A 26,030-nucleotide genomic window follows, 5' to 3' on the forward strand; every position below is an offset into this window, starting at 1 on the left:
TCAAGATTGATGGACTGACCACATCGACTCAAGGTTGAGGGACTGATTACCTCATTCTCCTCCTGTTCTTCAAGATTCTCCTTTCTGTGGACTGATGAAGCCACTGTGTGGCGAAACGTTTCCTCAATAAAGATACCCAAGAATTGCACATGTGTCTAATTTATCAACATGGGTATTAATAATGGGGATATTAATAAGGTCTTGAGGATATCTCTCCAAGAGAGAACCTGCAGTAATGGATTTAAATTAGACAAGTTTAGATTTAGAAAGGACATAGGAAAGTATTGGTTTGGAAAAAGGGTAGTTGATGAGTGGAACAGTCTACTTAGTTGGGTTATTGAGGTTAGGACTTTGGATAGTTTCAAATTTAGGTTAGATAAATATATGAGTGAGAGAGGTTGGATTTGAGTAGGACTTGCAAATGAGTGGATAGTTATCAGAACTTATTTCTTGGGTAGCATTGAAAATTAGGTTGGGCAAATGTTTTGTTAGTGGGATGGATTGTAAAGGACTTGCCTAGTATGGGCCAACAGGCCTGCTGCAGTGATCCTCTTTACTTATGTTCTTATGTTCTTAATGTAAAATTTTTTAATTTTGCACCAAAAGAATCTTAGAAAACTTACCTAACCTTATTATAACAAGAGCAGTTTATTTTAGCCTAACCCAACTAAATATATTTTAATTAAATACATTTACAATAATTTAGTACTAAACAAACACAATCAAATATATTTTTTTCGTTAGGTTCGGAATGATTTTGGCGAAATTATTGCATACACAAATTTTCACTTGTCCTATATGGCAAGATGAGCGTTGTTATTTAAGCCAAGATTGCAAGTTCTGCCTATTCAGCACGACATATATATGTTCACATAGAATAAAACATATATAGGGGGTGGTAGGAGAAGAAAATATTCAAACAGCTCCGGGGAGAACCTTGAGTTTTCTCTGAGGTACGTTTATTGTCTTCTCTGAGGATGAGGGTCCCCATTCCACATATATATATATATATATATATATATATATATATATATATATATATATATATATATATATATATATATATATATATATATATATATATATATATATATATATATATATATATATATACATACACACACACACACACATACATACATACAAAACAACCACTCTGAAAGAATAGAGAAATTCCAAGCGCTTTCGTGACTACTCACATTATCAAGGAACTATGAAAGTGAAGCATCCAAGGAAGCTATATAAGGGGTCAGCCAGCACCTCACTATCAGATCCCACAACGGTTAAACACGTGACGCGCGGCGAGCCAACTTGGATAGGTCCTTTGCAAAACTCACCCCCAAGCTATTTATTTGTCCAGTGTATTATTAAATTCTTCCCAAATTCTATTAATTATAAATGGATCTAATTTATATAAACCAAAGGAAATATTCATATTATTGTCAAAACTGCTTTTTATGAAACAAGATTCAATTATATTCCTGTCAACCATGGACTTGCTTGATACTACTTTCTCAACTTTTTGAAAATCAATTGGATGGTTAAAATCTCTTACATGAATAAATAGAGCATTGGAATCTTGTCCAGTTCTAATGCTATATTTATGTTGTTTTAATCTTAGTTCGAGATTTTTACCAGTTTGACCGTAATAAACTTTATCGCAAATTTTACAAGGAATCTTATAGACACATCCATCAGCATTTTGGGGGGAATTCTTAATCAAAAGTTTTTTTACTGTATCAAGATTTTTGAATACAACTTTAATATTAAAAGTCTTAAGAAGAGAAGGCATATCAACCAAGTTTTCATGGTAAGGGAGAACCAACATATTTTTAGTTGAATAAGGCTGGTTGCCCTTTTTTGGATTATAAAAAGTGTTCCTAGCAACTTTAAAAGATTTATCAATTACATTTCTTGGGTATTTTAACCCTTTGACTGTTTTCGACGTATAAATACGTCTTACGAGCCAATGTTTCTGACGTATATATACTCAATAATTCTAGCGGCTTCAAATCAAGTGGGAGAAAGCTGGTAGGCCCACATGTGAGAGAATGGGTCTGTGTGGTCAGTGTGCACCACATAAAAAAAATCCTGCAGCACACATTGCGTAATGAGAAAAAAAAAACTCTGATCGTTTTTTTGGAATAAAACGCCGACTTTGAGGTGTATTTTCGTATAGTATTTATCATTGTATTCGCGTTTTCATGGTCTTAGGTGATAAATTGGAAAACATATTACAGAAATAGAGATGATTTTCATTACTTTTACGATGAAAACGACCTTGAAACTAAGCTCAAAGTAGCGAAAATGTTCGATTTTTACCAATGTTGAAGAGTAAATAAATCACACCACACGTCCAATACACGTCAACTAGGGAGTCTAATATTCTTTCACTAGTGCACTGATATTATTTATACCATTTTTACAATAATGCAGTCGTCTGCATAACAGTAAATTTTGTATTTTTTTGTATGAATAAAAAATCAAAATAGAAAGCAATAATAATATAAGAGGGGCCTAGAGATGTGACTAATGAACAGAGCATATGTTATTTTAGTGCCACGAATGTCTACCTTGTTTATTCTGGACCCTATTTTGAAATTGACATCTTTTTTATTTTGCGTGAAATTGGCCAAATTGCCAATTTCTGACCACCATATTGGTTAGTCCAAATTAGTAAATGGGAGGTTTCTTGTACTCAGCTGATAGATAAAGTGGAGTTCTAAAGAAATAGCTATGAGTTTGGTCAACTCGAACAATGGAATTGGCTGAAAATTGGGCTCAAAGTCGGCGAAATCGCCGATACGCATATGTCGCCGAGACCGCTAACTTCGCGGGACCATAATTCCACGAGTTTTCGACCAAATTTCGAACTTTTGGTGTCATTACCATCGGGAAAAGATTCTCTATCATTTCATAAGAAAAAATAATTTTTTTTTTTTTCAAAAATTGAGCGACATAGAATGACAGTTTCAGAGAGGGGCCTGAAACAGTCAAAGGGTTAATTGACAAATCTTTTAAAGTTGCTAGGAACACTTTTTATAATCCAAAAAAGGGCAACCAGCCTTATTCAACTAAAAATATGTTGGTTCTCCCTTACCATGAAAACTTGGTTGATATGCCTTCTCTTCTTAAGACTTTTAATATTAAAGTTGTATTCAAAAATCTTGATACAGTAAAAAAACTTTTGATTAAGAATTCCCCCCAAAATGCTGATGGATGTGTCTATAAGATTCCTTGTAAAATTTGCGATAAAGTTTATTACGGTCAAACTGGTAAAAATCTCGAACTAAGATTAAAACAACATAAATATAGCATTAGAACTGGACAAGATTCCAATGCTCTATTTATTCATGTAAGAGATTTTAACCATCCAATTGATTTTCAAAAAGTTGAGAAAGTAGTATCAAGCAAGTCCATGGTTGACAGGAATATAATTGAATCTTGTTTCATAAAAAGCAGTTTTGACAATAATATGAATATTTCCTTTGGTTTATATAAATTAGATCCATTTATAATTAATAGAATTTGGGAAGAATTTAATAATACACTGGACAAATAAATAGCTTGGGGGTGAGTTGTGCAAAGGACCTATCCAAGTTGGCTCGCCGCGCGTCACGTGTTTAACCGTTGTGGGATCTGATAGTGAGGTGCTGGCCGACCCCTTATATAGCTTCCTTGGATGCTTCACTTTCATAGTTCCTTGATAATGTGAGTAGTCACGAAAGTGCTTGGAATTTCTCTATTCTTTCAGAGTGGTTGTTTTGCATATTTTGAAATCACCTGTTTACTGTGATCTTATTGCATATATATATATATATATATATATATATATATATATATATATATATATATATATATATATATATATATATGTATATATATGTATATGTATATTTTTTTTTTTTTTTTTAACAAGTCGGCCGTCTCCCACCGAGGCAGGGTGACCCAAAAAAGAAAGAAAATCCCCAAAAAGAAAATACTTTCATCATTATTCAACACTTTCACCACACTCGCACATTATCACTGTTTTTGCAGAGGTGGTCAGAATACAACTGTCTAGAAGCATACACATATAAAGATACACAACATATCCCTCCAAACTGCCAATATCCCAAACCCCTCCTTTAAAGTGCAGGCATTGTACTTCCCATTTCCAGGACTCAAGTCCGACTATATGAAAATAACCGGTTTCCCTGAATCCCTTCACTAAATATTACCCTGCTCACACTCCAACAGATCGTCAGGTCCCAAGTACCATTCGTCTCCACTCACTCCTATCTAACACGCTCACGCACGCTTGCTGGAAGTCCAAGCCCCTTACCCACAAAACCTCCTTTACCCCCTCTCTCCAACCCTTTCGAGGACGACCCCTACCCCTCTTTCCTTCCCCTATAGATTTATATGCTTTCCATGTCATTCTACTTTGATCCATTCTCTCTAAATGACCAAACCACCTCAACAACCCCTCTTCTGCCCTATGACTAATACTTTTATTAAGTCCACACCTTCTCCTAATTTCCACACTCCGAATTTTCTGCATAATATTTACACCACACATTGCCCTTAAACAGGACATCTCCACTGCCTCCAACCGTCTCCTCGCTGCTGCATTTACCACCCAAGCTTCACACCCATATAAGAGTGTTGGTACTACTATACTTTCATACATTCCCTTCTTTGCCTCCATAGATAACGTTTTTTGACTCCACATATACCTCAACGCACCACTCACCTTTTTTCCCTCATCAATTCTATGATTAACCTCATCCTTCATAAATCCATCCGCCGACACGTCAACTCCCAAGTATCTGAAAACATTCACTTCTTCCATACTCCTCCTCCCCAATTTGATATCCAATTTTTCTTTATCTAAATCATTTGACACCCTCATCACCTTACTCTTTTCTATGTTCACTTTCAACTTTCTACATTTACACACATTCCCAAACTCATCCACTAACCTTTGCAATTTTTCTTTAGAATCTCCCATAAGCACAGTATCATCAGCAAAAAGTAACTGTGTCAATTCCCATTTTGAATTTGATACCCCATAATTTAATCCCACCCCTCTCCCAAACACCCTAGCATTTACTTCCTTTACAACCCCATCTATAAATATATTAAACAACCATGGTGACATTACACATCCCTGTCTAAGACCTACTTTTACCGGGAAGTAGTCTCCCTCTCTTCTACACACCCTAACCTGAGCCTCACTATCCTCATAAAAACTCTTTACAGCATTTAATAACTTACCACCTATTCCATATACTTGCAACATCTGCCACATTGCTCCTCTATTCACTCTATCATATATATATATATATATATATATATATATATATATATATATATATATATATATATATATATATATATATATATATATATATATGTATATATATATATATATATATATATATATATATATAGATACATATAGATACATATATATAGACAGATATATACAGATATATACATTTATATACATATATATACATATATATATATATATATATATATATATATATACATATATATATATATATATATATATATATATATATATATATACATATATATATATACAATTTTTTTTTTTTTCAACAAGTCGGCTGTCTCCCACCGAGGCAGGGTGACCCCAAAGAGAAAGAAAATCCCCAAAAAGAAAATACTTTCATCATCATTCAACACTTTCACCTCACTCACACATAATCACTGTTTTTGCAGAGGTGCCCAGAATACAACAGTTTAGAAGCATATACATATAAAGATACACAACATATCCCTCCAAACGGCCAATATCCCAAACCCCTCCTTTAAAGTGCAGGCATTGTACTTTCCATTTCCAGGACTCAAGTCCGGCTATATAAAAATAACTGGTTTCCCTGAGTCCCTTTACTTTATAAATATTACCCTGCTCACACCCCAACAGCTCGTCAGGTCCCAAATACCATTCGTCTCCATTGACTCCTATCTAACACGCTCACGCACGCTTTCTGGAAGTCCAAGCCCCTCGCCCATGAAACCTCCTTTACTCCCTCCCTCCAACCTTTTCGAGGACGACCCCTACCTTGCCTTCCTTTCCCTACAGATTTATACACTCTCCATGTCATTCTACTTTGATCCATTCTCTCTAGATGACCTAACCACCTCAACAACCCCTTTTCAGCCCTCTGACTAATACTTTTATTAACTTCATACTTTCTCCTAATTTCCACACTCCGAATTTTCTGCATTATATTGACACCACACATTGCCCTTAGACAGGACATCTCCACTGCCTCCAACCGCCTCCTCGCTGCAGCATTTACAACCCAAGCTTTACACCCATATAAGAGTGTTAGTACTACTATACTTTCATACATTCTCTTCTTTGCCTCCATGGATAACGTCTTTTTGTCTCCACATATACCTCAATGCACCACTCGCCTCTTTTCCGTCATCAATTCTATGGTTAACATCATCCTTCATAAATCCATCTGCTGACATGTCAATTCCCAAATATCTGAAAACATTCACTTCTTCCATACTCCTCCTCCCCAATTTGATATCCAATTTTTCTTCATCTAAATCATTTGATACCCTCATCATCTTACTCTTTTCTATGTTCACTTTCAATTTTCTACCTTTAACAAGTCAATACAAGTTAATACTCTCATCATCATTCAACACTTTCACCTCACACATAATCACTGTTTTTGCAGAGGTGCTCAGAATACAACAGTTTAGAAGCATATACATATAAAGATGCACAACATATCTCTCCAGACTGCCAATATCCCAGAACCCTCCTTTAAAGTATATTTTTGTTTTTCAACAAACCGGCCCTATCCCAGCAACGCAGAGTGGCCCAAAAAGAAAAACGAAACTTTCTCTTTTTAAATTTAGTAATCCATGCAGGAGAAGGGGTTACTAGTCCCTTGCTCCTGGCATTTTAGTCGCCTCTTACAACACGCATGGCTTATGGAGGAAGAATTCTGTTCCACTTTCCCATGGAGATAAGAGGAAATAAAAAAGAACAAGAACTAGAAAGAAAATAGAAGAAACCCCAGAGGGGTGTGTATATATATGCTTGTACATATATGTGTAGTGTGACCTAAGTGTAATTAGAAGTAGCAAGATGTACCTGAAATCTTGCATGTTTATGAGGCAGGAAAAAAAACACCAGCAATCCTACCATCATGTACAATGAGGATAGTGAGGCTCAGGTTAGGGTATGTAGGAGAGAGGGAGATTATTTCCCAGTAAAAGTAGGCCTTAGACAAGGATGTGGGATGTCACCGTGGTTGTTCAATATATTTATAGATGGGGTTGTAAGAGAAGTGAATGCTTGGGTCTTGGCAAGAGGTGTGGAGTTAAAAGATAAAGAATCAAACACAAAGTGGGAGTTGTCACAGTTGATCTTTGCTGATGACACGGTACTTTTGGGAGATTTCGAAGAGAAGTTGCAGAGGTTGGTGGATGAATTTGGTAGGGTATGTAAAAGAAGAAAATTAAAAGTGAATATAGGAAAGAGTAAGGTTATGAGGATAACAAAAAGATTAGGTGATGAAAGACTGGATATCAGATTGTAGGGCGAGAGTGAATGTATCCAGATATTTAGGAGTGGATGTGTCAGCAGATGGGTCTTTGAAGGATGAGGTGAATCACAGAATTGATGAGGGGAAAAGGGTGAGTGGTGCACTTAGGAGTCTGTGGAGACAAAGAAATTTGTCCGTGCAAGCAAAAAGGGGAATGTATGAGAGTATAGTTGTACCAACACTCTTGTATGGGTGTGAAACATGGGTGATGAATGTTGCAACAAGGAGAAGGCTGGAGGCAGTGGAGATGTCATGGCTGAGGGCAATGTGTGGTGTGAATATAATGCAGAGAATTCGTAGTTTGGAAATTAGGAGAAGGTGTGGGATTACCAAAACTATTATCCAGAGGACTGAGGAGGGGTTGTTGAGGTGGTTCGGACATGTAGAGAGAATGGAAGAAAACAGAATGACTTTGAGAGTGTATAAATCTGTTGTGGAGGGAAGGTGGGGTAGGGGTCGGCCTAGGAAGGATCGGAGGGAGGGGGTAAAGGAGGTTTTGTGTGCAAGGGGCTTGGACATCCAGCAAGTGTGTATGAGCATATTTGATAGGAGTGAATGGAGACAAATGGTTTTTTAATACCCGATGTGCTGTTGGAATGTGAACAAAGTAACATTTATGAAGGGATTCAGGGAAACTGGCAGGCCGGCTTGAGTCCTGGAGATGGGAAGTACAGTGTCTGCACTCTGAAGGAGGGGTGTTAATGTTGCAGTTTTATAACTGTAGTGTAAAGCACCCTTCTGGCAAGACAGTGATGGAGTGAATGATGATGAAAATTTTTTTTTTGGGGCCACCCTGCCTTGGTGGGAATCAGCCAATGTTTTATTATTATTTATTTTTATTATCACACTGGCCGATTCCCACCAAGGCAGGGTGACCCGAAAAAGAAAAACTTTCACCATCATTCACTCCATCACTGTCTTGCTAGAAGGGTGCTTTACACTACAGTTTTTAAACTGCAACATTAACACCCCTCCTTCAGAGTGCAGGCACTGTACTTCCCATCTCCAGGACTCAAGTCCGGCCTGCCGGTTTCGCTGAATCCCTTCATAAATGTTACTTTGCTCACACTCCAACAGCACATCAAGTATTAAAAACCATTTGTCTCCATTCACTCCTATCAAACACACTCACGCATGCCTGCTGGAAGTCCAATGTGTTAAAACAAAAATAATAAATATATAAAATATCAATGGATATGGTAAAAACAAAATTGAGAAAACAATACAGTCAAAGCTCATTAACCCAAAATTGCTGTGGCTAAGATTGTTTTTGGCATAACCAAAATTTCATCTTTAACATTCAGCTAAGGTGTTGACCCCCGAAACTCTCTCAAGGTAATCTCCAGGTAAGCCAGTGATTCTCAACCAGGGGTAAATTTGCCTCTTGGGTGTAAGAAATTACATGTCAAGGGGTCAATATTTGATGTACAAAACCTGAATAATTGATTTTTTTCTGACCTTGTTTTTCTGTCTTCCCTTTATGATGTCGATAATTTTTTTTGTATGGAAGCAAGACAGTAAATGGAGAAGTACATCAAGCCAAGGGTGTTAATGATGGAGGAAAAGTTGAGAATCCCTGAGCTAAGCTCTACGGGACCCCAAAATGAAAACATAACTGAAATAATAATAATAAAAATAATAATAAACCCAGTGAAAGTAGGACAGGGATGCATGATATCACTATGGTTGTTTAACATATTTAATGATGGTGCTGTAAAAGAAGTGAATGCTAGGGTGTTGAGAAGGGGTGTGGGTTTGAAAGATGTTGGATCTGATACAAATTGGGACATCGGTCTTTGCTGATGATGCAATTCTTTTTGTGGGATTCTGGAAGCAAGTTTCAAAGGTTGGTGGATGAATTTGGGAGGCTATGTATAAGATGGAAATTACAAGTAAACATAAAAAGAGCAAGTTAAGAAGGCAAACAAAAAAGTTTGGGCCATGATGGATTAAATGTCAGAGAAGGACTCTGTAGGAAGTGGATGTACTGTATTTAGATATTTGGGTCAATGAATGATAAGGTGAACTCTAGTATAGATGAAGGGGGAAAAAGGTGGGTGGTATAATGAGCCATTTGTGGACAGAGACTTATCTGTGGAGGTAAAAAATGGAATGTACCAGAGTATAGTATCAGCATTTTAAAATGGGTGTGAAGCATCAGGTTTAAATACTGCATTGAGGAGGAGGCTAAAGTTAGTGGAAATGTGTGCCTAACCCGTGGCTGGGCTCCGAGAGTAGAGAGACTCTCGAAATTCATCAAAGGATAACTAGAGTAGAAATAAAAAGAGCAGTGTGGGTTCACCAAGGGCATAATTAAGAGGGCTGATGAGGTGTTGAGGTGGTTTTGTCATTTAAAGAGGATGGAAGGGGATAGGTTGACAAAGAGGGTGTGTAAATCTGGGGTGGAACATAGGAGAGGTAGGAGTTATCCCAGGAATGGTTGGAGGAGGGAATGAAAACTTCTTAGAGCTTTACAGGCTTGAATATCTAAATAGGATTGAAGAGAGACTAGTAGTTTTTAAAGGATGTTATGTTGGAGTGTGAGCAAGGTTACTTTTATGAAGGGATTTAAAGAAGTCAGTTAGCTGGATTTGATTTCTGGAGGTAGGAAGGGTAGTGCCTTCACTTCAAGGGAGAAAAGGGATATTGTAGGCAGGTGATAATTTGAATGATGATGTCAGCACACTTCTGGAAAGACAGCAGTTGAATAAATGATGATGGATGTGTTTTTCTTCTTTGCATCCCACTACTTTGGTGGGGCATGGCCACTGAGATACAAAAAAAAAATGGTAGCAGTAGTACGATCCACAATTCCAAATGGCCCTATACAGTGGACCCCCGCATAGCGAACTTAATCCGTGCAAGAGGGCTGGTCGTTATGCGAAATGTTCGCTATGCGAATTAATTTTCCCCATAAGAAATAATGGAAATAAAATTAATCCGTGCAAGACACCCAAAAGTATGAAAAAAAATTTTTTTTACCACAAAAAAATGTTAATTTTAGTACACACAAACTGAAAAAGGCATGCACAATTACATGACACTTACTTTTATTGAAGATCTGGTGATGATTGATGGGATGGGAGGAGGGGAGAGAGAGTGTTAGTGTTTAGAAGGGGAATCCCCTTCCATTAGGACTTGAGGTAGCAAGTCCTTTTCCGGGGTTACTTCCCTTCTTCTTTTAATGCCACTAGGACCAGCTTCAGAGTCACTGGACCTCTGTCGCACAACAAATCTGTCCATAGAGCTCTGTACCTCCCGTTCCTTTACGATTTGTCTAAAATGGGCCATAACATTGTCATTGAAATAGTCACCAGCACGGCTTGCAACAGCTGTGTCAGGGTGATTTTCATCCATAAAGGTTTGCAGTTCAACCCACTGTGCACACATTTCCTTAATTTTTGAAGTAGGCACAATGGATTCCACAACTGGCATAGGCTTCTCAGGGTTAGCCCCAAACCCTTCAAAATCTTTCTTAATTTCCATACTAATTCTCACCCTTTTTACCACAGGGTTGGCACTAGAAGCTTTCTTGGGGCCCATGGTCACTTATTTTCCAGAAACAGCACCGAAAACACTGTAATAATACGAAATATTCCGAGTGTATGCTTGAATGTTACCGCGGAGGCTGGCTGGTAAACAATGGACGCGTCTCGGACGAAGGTCGCTGAGCGGGTTTTTGTCCACTATGCGGGGCAAAATTTTGGCGAACAAAGCGTTCGCTATGCGGATTGTTCGCTATGCAAGGCGTTCGCTATGCGGGGGTCCACTGTAATTGAAACCTTTAATTAGTATTTTAACTGCTTTGTGTAGAATCTTCTTTAGTTGTCATCCTGGGATGGAGAGAAGTTTATTTTGTTTTTAATTTTTTCCAACAACTTAGTAGTTGCTAACATCTTTGTCTTGCATGGTGAGTAAAGTTTTCATTAGACAAATTTGACAATGCTGAAGTTTTTATACAGTACACAATTTTCATTGAAATTTTGCTCAAATTCTGAAATATTAAATTTATTCTTGTGATGATCATATCATGGAATATGTTTTGGGCATTGCTTCTGCATTAGCAGAACACTTAAGTAGTTGAAATATGCATAATTCAGCATTATTCTGAATGTTTGTGTGTCTGCATTCTGATGAACCATGTAGGAATAACAACATATTATTTTTTATATGCAATGGCAACAAGTTGATGAGTAAAACACACATGCAACACTAAGTATTTTTACTGATGAGATGTTTTGATTGCACTGAAAGGCTCATCAATCAAATACACAGATGAATTATATTCTTGGAGACCACAGACGAAGCGGAGAGATAGTTTGAGGTAATCGGTATGTCAGGCTTGGTGCTAGATAATCAATCCCCTAGCCTACAGAAGATACATAAAGGTGTAGCAGCTTGGAGATGGTCACAGGTGAGCTGGGCAATTAGATCCTACTAAACATTTGTTAGTAATAAGTAGTCGAAGACATTCCCTGTACCAAGATACTATGGTGCTACTGTGTTAGACATGTAGTATTTTATAGATGGTAAACAATGCTATAATTTCTTTATATAAAAGGAAGAGGGACAAAAGAGATTGTAAAAATTTGAAGGGAATAAGTTTACTGAGTATACCAGGAAAAGTGTACAGTAGGGTTATTATTAAAAGAATTAAAGGTAAGACAAGAGAGTAGGATTGCGGATGAGCATGGAGGCTTTAGAGTGGGTAGGGATGTGTAGATCAAGTGTTTACATTGAAGCATATATGTGAACAGTATTTAGATAAAGGTAGGGAAATTTTCATTGCATTAATGGATTTAGAAAAGGCATGTGATAGAGTGGATAGGGGAGCAATGTGGCAGATGTTACAAGTATATGGAATAGGTGGTAAGTTACTAAATGCTGTTAAGAGTTTTTATGAGCATAGTCAGGCTCAGGTTAGGGTGTGTAGAAGAGAGGGAGACTACTTCCCGGTAAAAGTAGGTCTTAGACAGGGATGTGTAATGTCACCATGGTTGTTTAATATATTTATAGATGGGGTTGTAAAGGAAGTAAATCCTAGGGTGTTCGGGAGAGGGGTTGGATTAAATTATGGGGAATCAAATTCAAAATGGGAATTGACACAGTTACTTTTTGCTGATGATACTGTGCTTATGGGAGATTCTAAAGAAAAATTGCAAAGGTTAGTGGATGAGTTTGGGAATGTGTGTAAAGGTAGAAAGTTGAAAGTGAACATAGAAAAGAGTAAGGTGATGAGGGTATCAAATTGGGGAGGAGGAGTATGGAAGAAGTGAATGTCGGCGGATGGATTTATGAGGGATGAGGTTAATCATAGAATTGATGAGGGAAAAAAGGTGAGTGGTGCATTGAGGTATATGTGGAGTCAAAAAACGTTATCTATGGAGGCAAAGAAGGGAATGTATGAAAGTATAGTAGTACCAACACTCTTATATGGGTGTGAAGCTTGGGTGGTAAATGCAGCAGCGAGGAGATGGTTGGAGACAGTGGAGATGTCCTGTCTAAGGGCAATGTGTGGTGTAAATATTATGCAGAAAATTCGGAGTGTGGAAATTAGGAGAAGGTGTGGTGTTAATAAAAGTATTAGTCAGAGGGCAGAAGAGGCATTGTTGAGGTGGTTTGGTCATTTAGAGAGAATGGATCAAAGTAGAATGACATGGAAAGCATATAAATCTATAGGGGGAAGGAAGGCGGGGTAGGGGTCGTCCTCGAAAGGGTTGGAGAGAGGGGGTAAAGTCTTGACATACTAGATACACATCTAAATCCTCTGTATTTCTATGTTGGAATGTTAAGGTGTTGTTTTAATTTTTTTTATATGAGGATAAGACGGGAGTGTGCTCAGACTTAGGAGGTACTCTGGTGTAAATTTGTAATGTACAATTTGGTCTCATGAGATAGTAGCCTTATGACGAAACAAGTGTGTTTGTAAAATGGTTGTACAATGATTAATTAATAACAACATTGAAATGCAGTTGTGTGCATAGGATGAGGGCTGTCCCTCATTAAAGAGTTCAGGAGTCTTGGTACAAGCAAAGGGAAGCCGTGACTGAAAGGTCACACAAAAAAAAAAATGTTTTGTCATTACCTAGCCTGAGTAAACTTAAACAGTAAACCTAGCCTGTCAGTAATTTACAAGAACCAAAAGTTATGCAGGTATTTCGAAGGGTAATTATCCCTATTGATGAACCTTCCTCCTCTCCATGTCCTTGCTGCAGCTGTGTCAAGAATTCTTTTTGTTACCAGGAGTTCAGGAACTCTCTTGGATATACCTAGTGGATAAGTGGTTGACACACTCCTGAGGTATTTTTCTAAGATTGCTTGTATTTCTAAGCAAGAAAATATTTGTATGATCCTAGAATGGCTTTATAGGTGCAAGTTCAAGCTGAAAACATAGGTAGAGTTTACTCTTCCTTAGCCAATCCAAGTTAGAAGACTTGTTTAAAGAATTTCATCATATCCCAGTGCAGTGAGACTTACAGATACTTAACCTTTTTAACTATATAGAGTGACCTGTGTATTAATGGTGATGCTCGTCGGTCTAAAGGCAGTTTGATTTTTTTTTTTAACACACTGGCCATCTCCCACTGAGGCAGAGTGACTCAAAGAGAAACACTTTCACCATCTTTCACATGTAATCACCGTCTTTGCAGAGGCACATAGATATGACAATTCAGTTGTCATGCCAAACAGTAAATATCCCAAACCCCTCCTTTAAAGTGCAGACATTGTATTTCCCACCTCTAGGACTCAAATCCAGCTAACTGGTTTCCCTGAATTTCTTCACAAAATAAATATTCAGTCATATATGCCATCTGTTCAACAACCTCTAGACATGGTTTGCCATTATTCATCCATGAAGATGATGTCTTGTTGGTATGCTCTACTTCTCTTTCGCAGTGTCCATCATTTTTAAGAAAGCAGTCAAAACATTTCTGACTTATTCAACTTATGGGCTGCTTTCTCTACATAAGATTGAGATATCAATATTTACTTAGAGACAACTATGGTATCATTTTTTTGCTCCCTGTTTGTTTATAGGGGAGCTCCAGAAAAGTTCACACTTCTCATGTGGGTATCTAATCCAACGTTACCCAGACTCTAAACGTGTCGAAAGTGATAACCCATCTTGACAAAGTCACTGTGTCATATATCGTGTGGTAGTATAATTAAGAGAAAGTATCTTTTTTATATAATTATTCAGGATGGTCACAGGAAACTAGGCAGATGGATCAGTTAGTTCTGACATTGATGAATTTCTACATGTATATTTGATTGTGATGTGTTTGCTAGTGATTATGAAAGCATGTTTAGTATGTTGCATTTGGAGTTTAGTATGAGTGAGTATGAATACAATGATTAGGTTTTTTGTGTTTAGTAGAGAAATGAACTTAAGTCAGTCCCTAACTTAGGTTGTAGTGTATGGCTTTCTTAAGGGTCCAATAAAGTGACTGTGCTCCTCCAGCCTACCTATTAAATTTATGTTTAAAATGAAAAAAAGAATGGTAATGGTTTCCTGTCTCAGTTTTCTGGTTGGTAGATAAGGTGGTAAGAAAGGTAGTAGGTCGGTAGACAGTAACCATCCAAGAAAGTACTGTCCTATTAAATGTTTTGCAGGCTCGTTGATCTTGTCTTGCTGTTTCATGTATACTTACATTCACTATACACATACCTTTACTTTCGTATATGCTTCTTAATAGTTCTTCATCCTATAAAAAAAAAATTCCAAGCTAAGAGTCCTAGTCTGAGACCAGGTTGTGTGGAAGATAATCCCTAGAACCTCAAACTGATAATTAACATAACTGTATTTCGAGTTGCCTACCTTCAGGTTTACTGCTACCTCCATCCAAGTTAGGAAGTTGATGGTTGGATTTATGAATGATTTATCAGAACTCAAAAATGAATACAAGTGTTCTGAAGTATGGTGAACTATTTTCTGCATACATTTTGATAAATTGCCCACTTTCCATGTCTACTTGTCTTATTCAGGTGTTTTAGGCTGTTGCTGAGGTCTGATACTATTGGAAGAGCAAATTCAGTTGAAAGTAATAGAGAATTACAAATCCTGGTGAAGGTAGCAATACTCAGAAAGGTTGTTATTCCTTTGTAGTTTATCATATTCTTCACAAAGTAGTTTTTTGTATTTCACAATATTATGTCACATTTTTTTTTTTTTTTTTTTCAACAAGTCGGCCGTCTCCCACCGAGGCAGGGTGACCCAAAAAAGAAAGAAAATCCCCAAAAAGAAAATACTTTCATCATCATTCAACACTTTCACCACACTCACACATTATCACTGCTTTTGCAGAGGTGCTAAGAATACAACAGTTTAGAAGCATATACGTATAAAGATACACAACATATCCCTCCAAACTGCCAATATCCCAAACCCTTCCTTTAAAGTGCAGGCATTGTACTTCCCATTTCCAGGACTCTTTATTAATTTTAATTTCTGTAAATTATGAAATGGAAAGTTTTGAAATTTATTTTTATTGCATATTGTTTTTTTATTTGTAAAGGGGAATATTAGCCTTAGATCAGCATAAAGTTTTAAAATACGTATTATTGTAAAAATTGTATGTGCATACCATAGTGTAATACCATATGAACCTGTGTATCTTTAGCCATGGTAAGAAAAAAATGTATAGGGGAAATTGGAGAAGTTCTCTTGATACCAATCTCATGATGACCCACTTCGTGTAACTTAGGGTCATTTCATGGAGGCTTTCTGCTGGTTGAGCTTTATTGATTAGGCATTCAGCATATAGCATGAATAATTGGTATCGAAACCTGTTGAACATAGTTATCATACCAATTGCCTTTCTTAATTCATTCTTATATAATCAATTATATAAGGTTCTAGGATTAAAAAAATCATTCCCAAAATCAAATTTTCATCTAAAGTTCCACAAATATGAGGTTAAATAATGTTGCGAGAGGAGATGTTTGGCACCTCACTGGTGAGTGTTGAGTCTTGGCATTCTATGAGCATTTTAGTGACATAATCTCAGCATGGTCCAGGACCTTAAAATTTAACGCTTTATATCATTTGCTGTATATTTCCTTTTAGGCAGTGTTTTGAGAACAGTGAACAGTCACTTACACAATGTAGTATTTGAAAGCATAATATAAAAATGAGATAAGCATATCACTATGAAATATGTATAAAGTACAATCTCATTTAGCACAGCAGTTACCTTCCTGAAAACCCACAACTCCCTGAATTCAGGCTACAGAAAGTGTATAACATGCAGTTTGGGGGGGGGGGGGTAAGGTTAGATTCTAAATATCTGTCAGTTAATTGCTCAGTGTTTAAGTACAGTAATATACAACTTGCCTCCCTTCTGGCAGCTAAGCAGTGTAGCTGACGCCATTCCTTGCTGATGACTGGGCTCTCATTACTTGTGAGTGACTGGTATCTAAGCAGTCAGTGCATGTGAGAGACTACACTTGTGAATGTATGTACAATGTTCAAAGCATTCTGTACTAATAGTTTTTTTTTACCTTGCCACTCACTGCCAGTAGTTACACAAAATCCTATAATATACATACAATAAATGTACAAGTATTCATAGAATTCACTACACATTACATCCTGCATGTCAGAGACAAATATCTAAATAGTATTTAATAATTAAACTTGAACATATCTTAATGAGTTGCAGGCATCATAACTAATAATGCTTTGTTGAATCACCATTGCTAACAGTGTACATATTCTCATACTATTCTACAATACAGTTCTACATTCATTGCAAATTATGTACAAAAAAGCAGATATTACACTTTTGTGTCACTTTTTGCCTTCTTCTGACTTCCAGATTATTAGCAAGTCTTTTAAGTGCCATTGTAATATGCAGTGATGTGGGAGGGTATAGGAAAAATGTGAAAAGTCTATTAAAAATATATGTTAATAGTTTGAGCTATTATTCACTTTGGTGATTGCCAGTTAACTGTGAATGAAAACAGTGAGCTGCTTCAAGAAGCAAGCTATGGCATTGTAGTTTACGTTATTTGGGAAACAAAGGGTTATACTAAATGGGTGTTTGCTGTATATGTAACACCCTTTGATGGGGACTCATTAACATGGTGGGGAAGTACAGTCTTCATCATTGCCTAGAACAAGTAAGACTTGGGCATCCCATTCATGGAGACTTGTCTGTTCCTCATTTCCACTTGCCCACGTGTTGAGGTTGTCTCTCGAACTTCATTTTTATTATTTAGTTTCCTTTCAGTCAGAAAATCTGTTGCCCATTATAATAGTTCTTTTTTTATACCTTCTATATTTTGCAGTTTTCAGATTACCATATGTCATTGACCACAATGTAAAAAGTTTTACTCATTAAATATTCCCAGATAATAATACTCCCCCCCCCCTCCCTCCTCTCTGCCTTATTAATCCAAATCACCCCAAAAAAATGTGAAAAAAAAAAAATGCTCAGAATATCTAAAAAAAATCATTGCTGTCATGTTTTTCTTGTATGGCTGAAGGGTTGTGAAGGCCTGGAAGCCAACTGAATACTTGGGCTGGTCTGACTAACTATATGTTGCCATCTCTTTTTGGTTTAATATATGCAGCACCTAACTTTTGTGATATTGATCCCCAGAATGTTTTTTGTAAACATTTTTCTTGTCATACTAAAAGATTTTTAACTAAATAAGTAATCTGCAATTCACTGGTTTTTACATAGGGTGCTGTACAGGATTGAAGACTCTGTTATAATATTTCACTAAATCTATTCACTGGAAGTACAGATACTGGTACTGGCTATTTTTGATTCATATTCACTACAAGTACTAATTAATTCAATATTTAAAAGAATGATGCACCCTAGGTTCATATTATTAAGTAATGACAAATTATGGTACAGTAGAGAATAGCTGTATGTACATGTATGGATTATGTATATCCATTCAGGAAGGAAGAAACAGATGGTAAACATTGCCACATCAGTCTTACCTTGGAAACACACTTTGCTTATTTATCATATATAGTAACAAACCAGATACACAATATATGTACGGTAGTTCCTTATTGACATTATTCCCAATTTTCTTTCATTTTAACCTGGGTAATGCAAATTTAGAGAAGTGGAGGATATGTTAATATGGATGCCCCTCTATTAAGGCACAGTCTTAGATCCAGGTGTGCACTTTCAAAATAAGTGATTCCAATAATGTCCTAGTATATAATTGACACTGCAGCATTGATTATAATTTAATGGTGCGATATGACATTGCCATTGGAGTTCCTCTCACACAGACATTTATATACATAAATATTGTTACTAGTTTCTTCACATTTTAATCCTAATGATGTAGTAGATATACAAAATTTGTGTTGACTTCTATATAAGAAACAGATAATTTAGTTCCATCTGTTTAGACTCACCATGTGTAATATCACAGTATGTAAAGTGAAGAACATATGGGAAAAACAGGGTTATGGTCATGGTTCCTCTAAGCCAAAAAAATTTTGTAGTTTTCTTTGCCAAAAGGACAATACTAGGTAGGTCCTTTTCCAACCCAGCCCATCTTACTTGTATGTTTCTCCAAGCAATTTTTAAAGTTAACGGCTTGGGCACCTTTTAACCCTTTCAGGGTGGACAGGTCCTCTCCCAGACTTGTTCTCAGGGTCGACAAATTTTCAAAAAAAAAAAAAAAAAAAAAATTCTCATGAAAAGATAGAGAATCTTTTCCTGATCATAATGACACCAAAAGTATGAAATTTGATGGAAAACTTATAGAATTATGCTCTCACGAAGTTAGCGGTCTCAACTATGTTTGCGCATTGGTGATTTTGCCCACTTTGAGCACTATTTTCAGCCAATTCCAGTGTATTAGTCGACAAAAATCATAACTATTTTGCTAGAGCTCCATTTTTTCTATCAGATGAGTACAAGAAACCACCCATTTACCGATTTCAACTATCCAATAAAGTGCTCAGAATTTAGCAATTTTGCCAATTTCACACAAATTTCAAAAGATGCCAATTTCCATATAGGGTCCAGAATAAACAAGAAAGACATTCCTGGAACTAAAATAACATTTCCTCTGTTTATTAGTCATGTCCCCATGCCCCTCTTACATTCTTTTGCTCTCCACTTTGAATTTTTATTCTCACAAAAAATAGAAGATTTACTGTTATGCAGACTACTGCATTAGTGTAGAAATGGTATAAATAATATCAGCGCACTTGTGAAAGAATATTAGACTCGCCAGTTGATGTGTATTGGACACGTAGCATGATTTGTTTACTTTTGAACTTTGGCAAAAATCGAAGATTTCTACTACTTTGAGCTCAATTTCAAGGTACTTTTCATTGTAAAGCCAATCAAAATCGTCTCAATTTCTGTAATATGTCTTCCATTCTATAAAATGAGACCAGGAAAACTAGAATACCATCATAAATACCATATGAAAATACAGTGCAAAATCGCTGTTTTAAACCAAAAACACTGTCAAAGTTTTTTTTTTCTCATCACGCACTGTGTGCTGCAGAATTTTTTTATACTGCGCACACTGACCACATAGACCCATTCTTTCATATGTAGGCCTACCAGCTTTCTCTCACTAGATTTGAGGGCACTAGAATTTAGGCGTACTAGTACGTCAAAAACCCTGGTGCGTAAGCCGTACTAGTACGTCAGAAACCCTGAAAGGGTTAAGATCTAGGTTGGACAAATTTATGAATGAGATGGGTTGGGCTTGAAAAGTAAATGCCTAGCATGGGCCAGTAGGCCTACCACATTGTTCCTCTTTTGTGCAGGGTTTCTAAAAGTATTATCAAAAGGGCAGAGGAGGGATTGTTGAGATGGTTCGGAAATTTAGAGAGGATAGGACAAAATAGAATGACTTGAAGAGCATATAAATCTGTAGTGGAAGGAAGGTTGTCCTAGGAAAGGTTGGAGGGAGGGGGTAAAGGAGGTTTTGTGTGCGAGAGGCTTTGATTTAAGCAAGCATGCATGAGCATGTTAGATAGGAGCAAGTGGAGATGAATGGTTTTTATGACTTGACATGCTGTAGGAGTGTGAGCAAAATAACATTTATGAAGGAATTCAGGGAAACCGGTTAGCTGGACTCGAGTTTTGGAGGTGAGAAGTACAGTGCCTGCACTCTGAAGGAGGGGTGTTGATATGCTGTACTTTTTTAACTGTAGTGTAGGCATGCCTCTGGCAAGGCAGTGATGGAATGAATGATGATGAAAGTGTTTCTTCTTTTTGGGTCACCCTGCCTCTGTGGGAAACAGCTGATTTGTTAATAAAAAAATATATAAAAAAAAAATTCAGTAAATGCATTTGCACTGGTCAAACACCAGGGTGGGAGAGTTGATGTGACTCTGCAATACCTGTACAAATATGTAACAGTCAGTATCATCTTCAACCATTACTTGCCACCATCGCCGCTGGTGCCACCATCACCTCCTGCTGTTGCCCTCATTGCCACCACTACCATATCCTCCTCCTCCTCCTCCTTCCCCTCTTTCTTCTTAACAAATTGTACCAAACACACTAGAAACTTACTACACCTATACCAAGCAAACATAAACCAAAGATGAATGTGTTGCAGAAAGTAATAACTCAAGACAATGCAGTAATATTGTAATAAAATGGTGTGGTAGTTTTTCTTGGAGGTTTATAGTACCACCAGAGCTTACAATGTATTGAGCCAGTTAGTTACAACATGCCTGAGACACCTGGTGTCTTTCCCCAGGCCATAGAAATCCCTAAACAGAAATATTTTCATGGCTGAATCACCATTTTTTTAAACTTTACAGCTTACAGCAGGAAGAGCCTGACAATTTCCTTTAATGTGTAAACTTTGCTTGAAATGTATCAAGAAGGAGTGATACCCCTCAAAACATGGATATAAGTCACATTGTTTGACTTTCTTGGGTTATTGTGGGTTAAATCTACGTAGTACACTTTTAATGTGACATCTGTGTGCCCTCACAACTGTATGGACAAGTAAAATCTTATGGAATTACACTTGTTTAAAGATGTAAAATCCCTCAAAACATGGATATAAGTCACAGTCATGGGTTATCCTGGGTTAAATATACATAATGTACTGTTTATGTGCCTATAACATTTGTGTGTCTTTGAGATCATGATAAATGATATTTTTGTGCTATGTACGGAAACCAGAAAAACTTACATAGATGTAGAGTGGCATATTACACCTTGTTTACACGTGATATAGAGATAATGTTACTCGTGATGCACTATGTGGACCTGTCTGGCCGTACATTTTTGAGTAGGCGAGACAAGATGGTAAAACTAGTAAACAGGTGAACTGAGACAAAATATCAGTGGGTGGCAGATGTAAAGGTACAAAAGTTACACATTTGTATACATCAGACACAGTTTGGTCCCCTGCATAATTTTATGTAGACACAGTTGAAGGGTTAATACACATGTCATACTAATGTGAGTCAGATATGAATGAAATGGATGGGTAAATTTCATATTTCTAGACTGTAAGAAAACTTTTGATTCAGTGCCACAAAGCAGGTTACTTTGCAACTTGGAGAAGTAACATGAAGGGTATTAGCATAGATAAACTAATTAATATAAGTAATTGTTAGACTTGTCCAGAGAGGAAAAGATAAAAAAATTACTATTGACTAACAAGAAAAGATTATAATACAGATGTGACAAGCATAAAAAATTTTGTTATTTTTACTTTTAAAGAATGGGAACTCGAGTTGCTGAAAGGAATGATGTATCACGTATCCAGTGGATTCCCGCAAGGATCAGTGTGTTGTTCCCATGGTGTTCCTAGTGTATAATAATAAGCTGACAGTGGAAATGAATCCAAAATAATGAGGAAAATATAAATAATATAGGATGAAAGACATCTGATGAATGGCTTGAACTACCTTAGAAATATTTTAATAAATACTTGCTGAGGATTAACTCATGCAAAAGCAAAATTATAATTAATGGTGCATAGTCAATAAACTCTAGGAATGTGAGAAACTTGTAACACTGCAAGTCTTTTTAAATAACATATTTACCTTAAATAGGGATTTCACCAAGTCTTTGGACTTGATAAAAGCCTTAATTAGAGCAAAACTTGTGTGGTAAGAAGGTTTATTCCTGTGTGTGTGTTTCACATTCCTATAACAGCAAAGTTATGATGCTTGGTGATTGCAAAGGGAAAATGAAGACAGAGTATCATCTGGGAAACATGAAGTATGCAGAAATAATTAAAAACTAAAAACTAGGAATAACTACTACATTAAATCTGTCCCCCAAGCATATCTAAAATGCCAGTAGCATATGTGGACAAAATTCTCAGGTATGCAGAATAAGCTTTGATCGGAGTCAGTGGAGACAATTTTTTGTATGTCTGACGATGTTGGAGTGTGAGCAAAGTGACAATTGTGAAGGGATTCAGGGAAACTAATTAGCCAGATTTATGTTCCGTGGCCTGCACTCCTTGAAAGATAAGTTGAGAATGAGCGATGGTGAATGTCTTTCTTTTGGTCATCCTACCCAGGTGGGAAATGGCCAGTGTGATTATATGAAAAATACCTATACTGTATTATAATAATGTACTCAAGTGTTTTCATCTCTGTTTGCATCCAAAAATAGTAATAATTAGAATAATTAAAATCCATTATGCAAGTGTTTCTGCTTTTTCGGGTCTCCCTGCCCCGGTAAGAAATGGCCGATGTGTTAAAAAAAAAATGGTTATTTCATTATTTGCACTGAATTTACCATAATATGGTACATACCCTAGTATCAGTCTCCAAGCATTGCATTCAGTTATTTGATATGTTATTGTTACTAGTGTTCCCCACAAATTACTTAATTTGTTTTTAATGCATGTGGCTTTAACCCTTAAACTGTCCAAACATATATCTATGTTTATGCGCGTAGTGCTCCGACCTTAATTTTCCCCATTTGAAAGCATGTAAAAAAACATAGATCTACATTCAGAGTGCTACGCATGCGAACATAGATCTACGTTTGGACAGTTTAGGGGTTAAGTAGATATGAGGATGCTTTAGTAATTTTTGTGCACTTTTAAGTTTTGGAGAATTCCAGATGTTTTGAGGAGCTTTCAGATTTTAACATTTAATTAACCCTTTGAGGGTCCAAGCCATAGATCTACACATTGTCCATAAGGTCCAAGAATTTAAAAAAAAAAAAAATTATTTTTTTCTTATGAAATGGTAGAGAATGTTTCTCTGAAGGTAATAAAACAAAAAGTCCTTGGCCGATTTCATGGGACTGAAAAATTACCTGGGTGGACTAAATTGGGATGATCTGACTTTGGGCCAGGTAGCTGGTGTTTGTTGCCAATATGACATTTTTCAGAGCATAGTTCTAGCTGCTCAGTCAACTTTTGTTCTGAGTAGGGAAATTAGATCTAATAAAAATGATCCCAAATGAATGAACATTAGATTAAAACATCTCATTGGTCAAAAGAGAAGCATATATAGGCTTATTAAAAGAGGGGATGGGCAGTTAAGAAATCAATATATTCAATTAAAGAGAGAAATAAAAAAAGGAATAAGATAGGCAAAAAGGGATTATGAGGCTAATTTTGCAAGGGATTCAAAGACCAACCCAAAAGGGTTCTTTCAGGTGTACAGAAGTAAGATTAGAGACAAGATAGGCCCACTTAAGAGTAGGTCAGGTCAGATCACTGACAGTGATAAGGATATGTGTGAAATTTTCAATTCTTATTTCCTCTCAGTTTTTACTCAGGAAGATACTAGCGAAATTTAAGAAATAATAAATTATGTAGAACAGGACAATAATAAACTATGCACGATTGCAGTAACTAGTGACATAGTCCTCAGACATTAAATAGAGAAATTAAAAGAGGAACTTAGCATACCTTTGGCTGATCTTTTCAACATATCACTACAAACCAGCATAGTGCCTGATAAGTGGAAAATGGCAAATTTAATACCTATTTACAAGGCAGGTGACAGGTCCTTAGCTTTGAACTATAGACCAATAAGCCTTACCTCCATAGTGAGAAAATTTATGGAATCAATAATTGCCAAGGCAATTCGTAGCCATCTTGATAGGCATAAATTGATAAATGAATCTCAACACGGTTTTACTATGGGGCGTTCCTGTCTTACGAATTTACTAACTTTTTTCACTAAGGTGTTTGAGGAGGTAGATCATGGTAATGAATATGATATTGTGTATATCGACTTCAGTAAGGCTTTCGATAGTGTTCCACATAGAGGCTTTTGAGGAAACCTAAGGCACAGAATAGGAGGAGAAATTTTTTCCTGGGAGGAGGCATGGTTGACAAATAGGCAGCAAAGAGGTTGCATAAATGGGGAGAAATCAGAATGGGGACACGTCAAGAGCGGTGTTCCACAGGGGTCAGTGTTGGGCCCCTTGTTATTCACAATCTACATAAACGACATAGGTGAGGGAATAAATAGCGTCATAAGCAAATTTGCTGATGGCTCCAAAATAGACCGTCCAATTCATTCTATTGAGGACATTATTGCACTCCAGGACAATTTGAATAGACTGATGCAGTGGTCGGAGAAGTGGCAGATGCAGTTTAATATAGAGAAATACTGCAGAGTTCTGAATGTTGGACAGGACAATAACCATGCCACTTATAAATTGAATAGTGTAGATCTTAATACTACTGTTTGCAAAAAGGATTTAGGAGCTCTGGTTAGAAGTAATCTGAAACCAAGGCAACAGTGCATAAGTGTTTGCAATAAAGCTAACAGAATCCTTGGCTTCATATCAAGAAGTATAAATAATAGAAGTCCTCAGGTTGTTCTTCAACTATATATGTCCTTGGTTAGGCCTCATTTAGATTATGCTGCACAGTTCTGGTCACCATATTACAGAATGGATATAAATCCACTGGAAAACGTACAGAAGAGGATGACAAAGCTGATCCCATGTATCAGAAATCTTCCCTATGAGAATAGACTGAGGGTCCTGAATCTGCACTCTAGAAAGGCGTAGAATTAGGTGGGATATGATTGAGGTGTATAAATGGAAAACAGGATAAAAAGGATGTAAATAGTGTGCTGAAAATATCCAGCCAAGACAGGACTCGCAGTAATGGTTTCAAGTCGGAAAAGTTCAGATTCAGGAAGGACATAGGAAAGCACTGGTTTGGTAACAGAGTTGTGGATGAGTGGAACAAACTCCCAAGTACTGTCATAGAAGCTAAGACCTTGTGTAGTTTTAAAAATAGGTTGGATAAATGCATGAGTGGGTGTGGGTGGGTGTGAGTTGGACCTGACTAGCTTGTACTACCAGGTCTGGTGCCGTGCTCCTTCCTTACGTGGAAGTGACCTGACTAAGTGGTCATTGTTCTAAGCCAGGGGGTGGCATGGACCTGCTTCGCATGGGTCAGTAGGCCTGTTGCAGTGTTCCTTCTTTCTTATGTTCTTATGGTGAAAAACTGATGAAATTACTCTCGTGAATTTACTGTGTC

General features: G+C 36.8%; 1 protein-coding gene across 18 annotated transcripts in view; it reads left to right on the forward strand.

Annotated features, from left to right (window-relative positions):
* Ssdp (Sequence-specific single-stranded DNA-binding protein) overlaps window positions 1-26,030 on the forward strand; it is an 876,306-nt gene that overhangs the window by 677,303 nt on the left and 172,973 nt on the right. The window contains exon 16 of one of the 18 annotated variants that reach the window (XR_008407936.1): window positions 16,935-17,041. The exons of 16 other annotated variants lie outside the window; for them this stretch is intronic. Coding sequence is in view for 1 of the 2 variants with exons in the window: in XM_070091383.1 (XP_069947484.1) it covers window positions 16,935-16,967 (33 nt within the window). In the remaining variant the exon portion in view is untranslated. The remainder of the gene's footprint in view (window positions 1-16,934; window positions 17,042-26,030) is intronic. One more of the 18 variants, XM_070091383.1, reaches the window with a different exon arrangement.

Source organism: Cherax quadricarinatus, chromosome 35 (assembly GCF_038502225.1).
Source record: "Cherax quadricarinatus isolate ZL_2023a chromosome 35, ASM3850222v1, whole genome shotgun sequence".
Taxonomy (NCBI): domain Eukaryota; kingdom Metazoa; phylum Arthropoda; class Malacostraca; order Decapoda; family Parastacidae; genus Cherax; species Cherax quadricarinatus.